Source organism: Oncorhynchus tshawytscha, linkage group LG03 (assembly GCF_018296145.1).
Source record: "Oncorhynchus tshawytscha isolate Ot180627B linkage group LG03, Otsh_v2.0, whole genome shotgun sequence".
In the NCBI taxonomy this organism is placed as follows: Eukaryota; Metazoa; Chordata; class Actinopteri; order Salmoniformes; family Salmonidae; genus Oncorhynchus; species Oncorhynchus tshawytscha.
This window is the reverse complement of record NC_056431.1, coordinates 25,971,113-25,981,112: the sequence shown is the minus strand read 5'-3', so window position 1 is coordinate 25,981,112 and position 10,000 is coordinate 25,971,113. Positions and strand designations below refer to the sequence as shown.

The 10,000-nt window shown below is 46.5% G+C and overlaps 1 protein-coding gene across 1 annotated transcript in view; it reads right to left on the bottom strand.

The window, feature by feature from the left end:
• Positions 1–10,000, bottom strand: part of LOC112246562 (zinc finger protein 407-like) — a 179,201-nt gene that overhangs the window by 49,301 nt on the left and 119,900 nt on the right. Inside the window, exons 6-8 of the mRNA XM_042313230.1 lie at positions 8,482–8,565; positions 6,390–6,510; positions 1,645–1,823 (exon numbers count right to left, since the gene is read on the bottom strand). Coding sequence (XP_042169164.1) covers positions 1,645–1,823; positions 6,390–6,510; positions 8,482–8,565 — 384 coding nt within the window. The remainder of the gene's footprint in view (positions 1–1,644; positions 1,824–6,389; positions 6,511–8,481; positions 8,566–10,000) is intronic.

Below are 10,000 nucleotides of genomic sequence, written 5' to 3'. Positions count from 1 at the left end.
GTGAACAGTCAGCAGATTCAGCACACAGGGACAGAACACAGATCCATCCTGTCTCCATAGAAACTAAAGAAATAAAGCCACAGTGTTTCCTTCTCCATGCTCTATGGCCATGTTCCTCACCCCAGTAATGGTATCCTCTCCTGGCCAACGTCTGTCCTGGTCTGTGTCCCGGGCACTGTTTTTGACCAGAGCCCTTATGGACCCTGGTCAAAAGGAGTGCAGGAAATAGGGAACAGGGCACCATTTGGGACGCAGGCTTGGACTGGAGCGGCTAGCTACCCACATGCTTTACTATCCAGAGGGCACCAGGTCAGAGGGATAACAGGATAAAAGGTGTCCTTTCGGGTTCCAGAGAAGGACATTCAACTCTCTAGATTGGATTTGGGGCCTTCAAGGACACAGGAAGAACACTCAACACAAAAGATAGATCCAATAGAGGACGAACAGATTTGTTCTGGAGGAGGAGGGGGGGGTTAGAGGAGGAGGAGGAGGAGAGTGGATGAGGTGGAGGGGGTAGAGGAGGAAGGGGTAGAGAAGGAGGAGGAGGGTGGAGGAGGAGGGGGTAGAGGAGGAGGAGGAGGGTGGAGGAGAAGGGTGGAGGGGGTAGAAGAGGAGGGGTAGAGGAGGGGATTAGGAGGAGGGGGTAGAGGAGGAGGAGGGTTGAGGAGGAGGGGGTAGAGGAGGAGGAGGGTGGAGGAGGAGGAGGGGGTAGAGGAGGAGGAGGAGGAGGAGGAGGGAGGAGGAGGAGGAGGAGGAGGGGGTAGAGGACGAGGAGGAGGGAGTAGAGGAGGAGGAGGGGTAGAGGAGGAGGGAGTAGAGGAGGAGGAGGAGGAGGGGGTAGAGGAGGAGGAGGAGGGTGGAGGAGGAGCAACAGGAGGCAGAGGAGGAGAAGGAGGAGGTGGAGGGAAGAAGGAGGAGTGATTGGCAGGGCACTGTATTATTACATCCAGCACTGGCTGTCAGTGGCTTTACAGGCATCACCAAATACAGCAGCTTTCTCTACCTACCATCTACACACACATGATACCCCTCCCCTGAGAGAGAGAGAGAGAGAGAGGTAGAGAGAGAGGTGTCAGGGGAGCTGTTACCCAGAGCAAGGAAGATCAGTATGTGTTTGTTTGTTTGTTTGTTTGTATGTTCACTCGCAGGCCTGTGTGTAGATAGGGGTACTCCTGCCTGTGTGTAGATAGGAGTACTCCTGCCTGTGTGTAGATAGGGGTACTCCTGCCTGTGTGTAGATAGGGGTACTCCTGCCTGTGTGTAGATAGGGGTACTCCTGCCTGTGTGTAGATAGGGGTACTCCTGCCTGTGTGTAGATAGGGGTACTCCTGCCTGTGTGTAGATAGGAGTACTCCTGCCTGTGTGTAGATAGGGGTACTCCTGCCTGTGTGTAGATAGGGGTACTCCTGCCTGTGTGTAGATAGGGGTACTCCTGCCTGTGTGTAGATAGGGGTACTCCTACCTGTGTGTAGATAGGGGTACTCCTACCTGTGTGTAGATAGGGGTACTCCTACCTGTGTGTAGATAGGGGTACTCCTACCTGTGTGTAGATAGGGGTACTACTACCTGTGTGTAGATAGGGGTACTCCTACCTGTGTGTAGATAGGGGTACTACTACCTGTGTGTAGATAGGGGTACTCCTACCTGCATGCAGGTAGGCCAGGTCAGGGTTCTCGATGTCGGGGTGATGCTCCTTCAGATGGTTCCTGAAGTCCATGGGGCCGTTGGTGCCGTAGTCACACTTGGGGCAGTTGTACATCTTCACTCCCTCGTGCTTCCCCGTGTGCAGGATGTGCTTTCGGATGTTCTCCGCACAGTTGGATCTGTTGGGAGATGAACAGACAACGATTAAAAAAGGAGGAACAGTTGATTCAATTAGAAGATAAAAAGATCAAACGAAGAGTAAAAAAAAGACAGGAAGGAGAAGAAGAAAATCCCCCAAACGATCGAGGATGCTCCCCTTGGAAGGTTTCCTGTACTGACGCTTTGGTTTTGTTCTATTGACACTAACAACATGAATCAAGTGGATTGAACGCAAACAATTTAGTGGTGGTGCTGAGGGAGCATGTTTAAGGAGTTTACATATTTGGAGAGACTCTTAAAGCCCCTGTGACGACGCAATACACACAATCCAAAAAGGGGGGGGGGGCAAAGTGGTAAACAATGATAAACAATTCTACAATTTGTGAGATACATTTACATGCTGTGGATGCACTGTTGTCGTTTTCACACAGCCCTTGGTACCTCTTGCATGTTGCAGACGTTCCACTCTAGGAGTATGAAACTCCTGCAACACGGTGAAAGTTAAAAACGACATTTTTACACCGTATTTCGACGAAGTCTACCGTGTTTGTAATCTCGGAACCCTGACCCAAATCTGGTATCCACCGGCCAGCTACTGGACGTGATTCTGGGCGCTGAGGATTTTCAAAACGGAGCTCAAGTAAAAGTAACACACACCGACATAACCCCAATCAACAGATACAACGGTTACCACATTATGTAACCATGTGCAGTGCAGGAGACGCGGCACTTTCATTCGCACGCACACACGCGCACACACACACACACACACACACACACACACCATCATGCGTGATGGATGAGGCACTCGTGCTTGGTCTCGGGCTGACATTCCCGGACAGCATAATATGCAATCCCTTCTCCCTTATCACCTTGGCTGGGACAATAAAGGCTCACGGGTACCATAGCTCACGCCAGGCAAGGGTAGAATTTGTTTTCACTTTTGCCGAGACACCTCCCTCCATCAAGGGTCTTAGCAGTCCTGCCCCCCCTCCCGGGACTTCATAATATACTATGCAGAGGACCCGCCCCTTTCTGTGTTTTACACATAAACACATCAAAACACCTGCTGGTGAATGGTGAAAACGTCCCTCCATGAAGCCAGTTGCGTCGGGTAGGGTCAAATGTGAGGTGTTCTCCTTAGAGGTCCAGGAATGGGACAAGCTCTTTTTCACCGTGCCTTTCGCTGTAGACGTGTCTATCTGTACTCAGTGCAGTAACCGCTCCATTAAGACCCTGGGACAGTGGATGAGGATTGCCCACAGGGATGTAACTACCCTCCACCTAATGCTAAAACCCATACAGGATAGGCCTCCTCCTTTTTACAGACCGAGACTCCACAACCGAATTAACATCAACATCGCAAATGAAGTATATAGCATTTTCAGTCACTTGACAAATCATGGCGTATGGCCGGCCTACAGTGAGTAACGCACACAAACAGGAGCAATAAATACCACCCAGCAAGTAACTATCCGACATTTTCAATTCAGAATTTTCCTCGGCCACTTAAAAGTTATTTCAAAACTTCCATTCAGATAGAGAGGTCCTCGTTCACCGTCAGGAAAATAATAAGAATAATCATAAATCGTTAACAAAAAAAAAAAAACATAATATCATTTATATTCAAGACAAATGAACTGATTTCTTATTCCAGGCCAGTGGAATAAATGCATCCATTCAGAGTCAGATATGAAACGGTTCTAAAGAACAGTGTGAGGGTGGGATCCCGGGGGAGCGCTTCTATCTCTCAGATATGGTAATGGCGTAATTGCCATATTAAAACAACATCGTGTGCGTTTAGGAGTCAGCAGGTGTCAGGCTAAAAGAAAGGCCCACACAGTCCTCCGACGATGGCCAATATTAATTAGTCCAACGGCCGCCTTTCAACTCTCTCCACGTCCGTGAGCAGCGACATGGGAATCAACCCCGCTGCCGAGATATCGTCGTGATTCGCTCCGTCTTTTTATTCTTTTTCTAAAACATTTCCATATCTTCTTCGTCGACGACTGCATTTGGTAATGAGGCTAGTAATTGAGGCTGTTCGTTAGCGGTGGATTTAAAATGTGCGTCTTTGTGTTTCAAGAATGGCGGTAGGCATCTGCGACGGCAAAGAGACGGCCTAGACATCATTAACGCTCATCCACGCCATGCTCTCCGCCTCTCCCAACACTTCACAGGGTCACCTGGCCCCGCGACTCCCACCGCCAGCCGTGCGGCGGGCCTCGAAAGTTAGCGCTACCTCGAATTAGCTCAAAGTAGCTCTTTTCGCAGGCAGGCAGATTGAAAACGTGCATACAGAGGATGCTGATCTAAAGAGTTAAAGGGAGGATATCAATTATGCCAGTCATGATGCCTTAGTAGCTATAATGAGTGTCTATTCATTGAGAACAATAGTCATAATGTGGTATGAGGTTTTGGCCTGCAAAATGAGGTATACTGTATATAGCCTTTGAGAATGTATATTTTTTTATTTTACCTTTATTTAACTAGGCAAGTCAGTTAAGAACAAATTCTTATTTTCAACGACGGCCTAGGAACAGTGGGTTAACTGCCTGTTCAGGGGCAGAACGACAGATTTGTACCTAGTCGGCTCTGGGATTTGAACTTGCAACCTTTCGGTTACTAGTCCAACACTCTAACCACTAGGCTACCCTGCCGCCCAGTTATCCCTTTGAAATATGATTGCTAATCATATCTGACAGTAATTACCTTCATCTTCCAAACATAATTGTTTGAACTTTCAATAATACAATACAAAAAGTTATATTTCACATTCATTTGAGGATAAGGTAAAGAATTTGCATTGAGGATTTCATAGATGTCAGCGACACATCTACTATTTTATACCAATATAAGATTAAACAATATATACTGAACAAAAATATAAACACAACATGTTGGTTTCATAAGCCGAAATCAAAGTTCCCTGAAATTATCCATACACACAAAAAGCGTATTTCTCTCAAATGTTGTGCACAAATTTCTTTACATCCCTGTTAGTGGGCATTTCTCCTTTGCCCTGACAGGTGTGGCATATCAAGAAGCTGATTTAACAGCATGATTATTACATAGGTGTACCTTGCGCTGGGGACAATAAAAGGCCACTGTGCAGTTCTCACACAACTGATATTTATGTCTGTAATAAATTTATTTTTTGGGAAAAACTCATTCTAATTGGCTGGGCCTGGCTCCCCAGTCGGTGGGCCTACGCCCTCCGAGGCCCACCCATCTCTGCGCCCCTGCCTAGTCATGTAAAATCCATACATTAGAGCCTAATGAATTTATTTCAAATGACAGATTTCCTTTTATGAACTGTCACTCAGTAGCATTTTTTTTATTTTTGCATGTTGCGTTTATATTTTTTGTCCAGTATAGTAAATGTATTACGATATAATTATAAACATAATATAATTACAAGTTGCAAGCGTTATAATGGTATATCAAATTCTATATATCATGAGATATCCTGTTCACGCTCAAATGTTGACAGTGTCTTGACTAGCACATCCTTATTTGTGTGAAGTCATTGAAGTCATTGAGACATTGGAGGTTTACAAATGTATCCAGGGTGGAAGATTCGGAGCACAGAGTTAGGCCCCTCGTGACTACCTGGTGTCCATGTTCAATTCCTCCGACACACACGAGGAGCCCAGCAGGGGTTGCGAGCTGCTACCCTCTCCAGCCCCTCCCTCTGCCCTCCGTACCCACAGGGGCCAAAACAAAAATGTTAATTGGTCTTCTAATTTGCCGTTTCATTTGCCACAATCTGTAACGATCATTTGGTATCAGCTAGAGGAGCAGTTGATCCGGTTCCCTCTGTCGCCTCCCCAAAGTGCTTTTAAACGTCAAATACTACCCTTCCCTTGATAAACAGGATGTGAATTGAGTGTAAAATGCGTATAAATAAGATCTAACACCTCACATGCTAAACCATTGCCTTCCTACAGAAGACAAGCTTCACCGTGGTAGAGTGTTTCTGAATTATGTTAAAGAACAAAGAATAGCAATTGGTATTGTGGTCCCGTTAATGTTTAAGGATATTGAGCTTTGGGGGGGGGGGTATTTCTCCCTCTGATGTTCCTAAAGATATTAACCCGAGATTGGAACATCTCACTTTTATTTTAGTATCTGAATAATACATTCCCAATCCCAACAGCCTTGCATATCCTTATAGAGCCAACCACAACAAACAGCCTGTCCATGTCATTTTAGTTCCTCTAAAACTGACGCCGGGAGCCTTCCTTTCACACTTCCACCACACCTGAGAGGGGGAGGAAGAGGACGAAGAAGAGGAAGAGAAAGCGAGATGGAGGAGTGCAACGTTGCCAAAAGTTTTCCCAATTTCACCGACAATTTCCTGTGTAATTACTGATGGTCTGTGATGGTGTTTTAATGACAGAGACCTGCCAGCGGCTGGTGGCTGTAGCCTGCTGATGATTGCAGAGTGATGTGATGATGAAGCCTGTGGGAGATCCGACCTGTGTGTGTGTGTGCGTGCGTGTGTGATTAAACCCACAGTCCTCCTGCCCATCAACCCCTGCCATCTGTCCATCCATGCGTGGGCGAGCCCAATGAGCCGGTACCTGTAGTCGCACCAGGGGCATCGGTAGGGCTTCTCCCCTGTGTGCACGCGCTTGTGGCGGGTCAAGTGGGACTGGGTGGTGGAGGCGAAGCCGCACAGCTGACACTTGAATGGCCGTTCTCCTGGGGGGACAGACAGAGAGACAGACAGGGACGATGAGGGAAGGGCGGACAGGAAGACAGACATGGACGATGAGGGAAGGGCGGACAGGAAGACAGACAGAGAGACAGACAGGGACGATGAGGGAAGGGCGGACAGGAAGACAGACAGGGACGATGAGGGAAGGGCGGACAGGAAGACAGACAGGGACGATGAGGGAAGGGCGGACAGGAAGACAGACAGAGAGACAGACAGGGACGATGAGGGAAGGGCGGACAGGAAGACAGACAGAGAGACAGACAGGGACGATGAGGGAAGGGCGGACAGGAAGACAGACAGGGACGATGAGGGAAGGGCGGACAGGAAGACAGACAGAGAGACAGACAGGGACGATGAGGGATGGGCGGACAGGAAGACAGACAGAGAGACAGACAGGGACGATGAGGGAAGGGCGGACAGGAAGACAGACAGGGACGATGAGGGAAGGGCGGACAGGAAGACGGACAGAGAGACAGACAGGGACGATGAGGGAAGGGCGGACAGAGAGACAGACAGGGACGATGAGGGAAGGGCGGACAGGAAGACAGACAGGGACGATGAGGGAAGGGCGGACAGGAAGACGGACAGAGAGACAGACAGGGACGATGAGGGAAGGGCGGACAGGAAGACGGACAGAGAGAAATACAGAATCACTGTCCATCTCAAGTGGAATCTCAGTCTAACACAGGCATTTACGTTTAACATATGAATCATTTAGCAGACGCTCTTGTCCAGAGCGACTTACATTAGTCCATGCATCGTAACATGGCTAGATGAGACAACAACATATCACAATCATAGCCCCTAAACAAAATCGTTATTAGCAAAGTCAGTGCTAGTGGGAAAGTGGTTGAAATCGTTCAAATAAGTTTTGAGCAATTCTGCGACTATTCCAATAATTCAATTGTGCCAGGAAAGCTCAATCAAGGCCACCTAAAGCAGCGATTGTCAGCGGGTGTCTGAGCAACAAACAAATATATATTCTTTATGAGGGGAAAAAACTCCACTCTGAACTTAAGCCAGGTAGAAAGTGTGTAGAACTTTATAATGAACCATTGTCTTTGTTGATGTAATTGAATCTCTGAAATGTTTTTCTTCGATCACAGTATTTTCAACATAGAGCCATTAGCAGCGTAATTATTGGTTGATTTTGTGGTCTCAAACCAGTGAATTTATGAACATTCTTCATCAAGAATATGGGAGAATTGTTATTATTGTCAATGAAAGAACAGGGAATGTTGTTTCCCTTGTCATACATTTGCTACATTTACTAACAACATAGCATAAAAAAAATTGTTTTACAGATATTGTATTTTGGCGATTCTTTTCCGCGATGTGAATATTGGGTCGCAACTGAGACAACCTGGGTTCAATTTGGGTCCCGAGGCAAAACTAGTTGAGACCCAGTCATCTAAAGCATTTGAAAGGACTTCAAATCCTATTTGAACCCAGGCCTGATCTGAAAAAGAGACATTGACTGATGACACCTGTAGTCTGGACAGTGTGTCCGACAATAGGTTGCCAAGATGTATTTATTGGAATTGAAACTTGACAAGAGAGGACAAAAAGTAAGAGTGTTGGGTAAATGCAAATGACTGTCAAAATGCGACAGCAAAAGAAATCAAAATTATGAATATCTAAATGAATATTTATAACGGGATGCTTGATCCTTGGGCGCCTGCCAGACGAACGGTTAACAGGATTTGTTTCACTTTCCCAATTTCCAAAAAGCACTTGTTATTGACGGCATATCTGAAAAATGCAATTTTCCTAAGAAATAGAATGACATGGTGAAATGATAACCTAAATTAAAAATGTCTCAGATTCAGTCATCCATACTGCTACACATGTCTATCACTGACAGCAACATGTCAGACTGTGTGTGTGTGTGTGTGTGTGTCTGTGTGTGTATGTCAGATGCTGGATGTGTGCAGCTCTAGCGTCGTGTGGCTCACCTGTGTGTTGCCGGCGATGCTTGGTGAGGGCGTGTCGCGTGCCACCCGCAAAACCACAGAGATCGCACAGGAAGGACTTTTCTCCTGTAGGGGGCGGGAATGAGGGGGGGGGGTGGACAACATTACAGAGTCAACAGAGGAAGAAGGAGTAGGGACAACATCATCAACACACAGAGAGAGAGAGAGTGTTCATTAACAGATGAAAGCGGAGGGAAAAGTCACAGATCACTAGTGTATATCCATCAAGGCTCTCACAGTTAACTAATTCCTCCTATCAAATGTATCCATGTAAATATGTCAAATGGGACAGAAATTGCCAGTGTGGTTTATTGACTGTGATAAAATCTGAAAAGCACCGCTGAACATAATTACATACTTGTCAGAGCCATAAAAATTAGCTTTATTATCAATGGGATGGTTTTGTACAACTTCATTTCTGTCCGATGCCTTCCAGATGGGGCTGAGCTGATCACTCCAGCGGGTTTTTTACCACGCAGTGTGCCTCTCCTCTCTCCCTGCATCTGGCTCTGTCATTAACAGCCTGATCTCTCTCTCTCTCTGTCTCTGTCTCTGTCTCTCTCTCTACTTCTCTCTCTGTCTCTCTGTCTGTGTCCCTGTCTTTTCTTTTTCATCTCTCTCTCTCTCTCTCTCTCTCTCTCTCTCTCTCTCTCTCTCTCTCTCTCTCTCTCTCTCTCTCTCTCTCTCTCTCTCTCTCTCTCTCTCTCTCTCTCTCTCTCTCTCTCTCTCTCTCTCTCTCTCTCTCTCTCTCTCTCTCTCTCTCTCTCTCTCTCTCTCTCTCTCTCTCTCGCTTCGCAACAGACAGCAAAACGTTTCACAACAGACAACAAAACGTTTTGTCCAGTTCAGAATGTACATCCTCTTTTATTACTTCAAAATGTTTCCTCTACTGAACAGGACCCAGGTGATGGTCCATACCCAGTATAACAGATGTTTAAAACGGTGTTGGTTGTTTGGTCCTCATTTCAAAGAGGTCTTCTCACAAAACTGACTGTCCAGACCGAACCTAATATGTTACGAATATGGAAAGGGGAGACTTTCCTTTTCGAAGGTGTTGGTTGTTGAATTGCAATTAATTGCCAAGTCCCTCTTTGCCATGCAAATGAACTGAATTCCCCCAAAAACATTTCCACTGCATTTCAGCCCTGCCACAAAAGGACTAGGTGACATCATGTCAGTGATTCTCTCATTAACACAGGTGTGAGTGTTGACGAGGACAAGGCTGGAGATTACTCTGTCATGCTGATTGAGTTCGAATAACAGACTGGAAGCTTCAAAAGGAGGGTGGTGCTTGGAATCATTGTTCTTCCTCTGTCAACCATGGTCACCTGCAAGGAAACACGTGCCGTCATCATTGCTTTGCACAAAAAGGGCTTCACAGGCAAGGATATTGCTGCCAGTAAGATTGCACCTAAATCAACCATTTATCGGATCATCAAGAACTTCAAGAAGAGCGGATCAATTGTTGTGAAGAAGGCTTCAGGGCACCCAAGAAAGTACA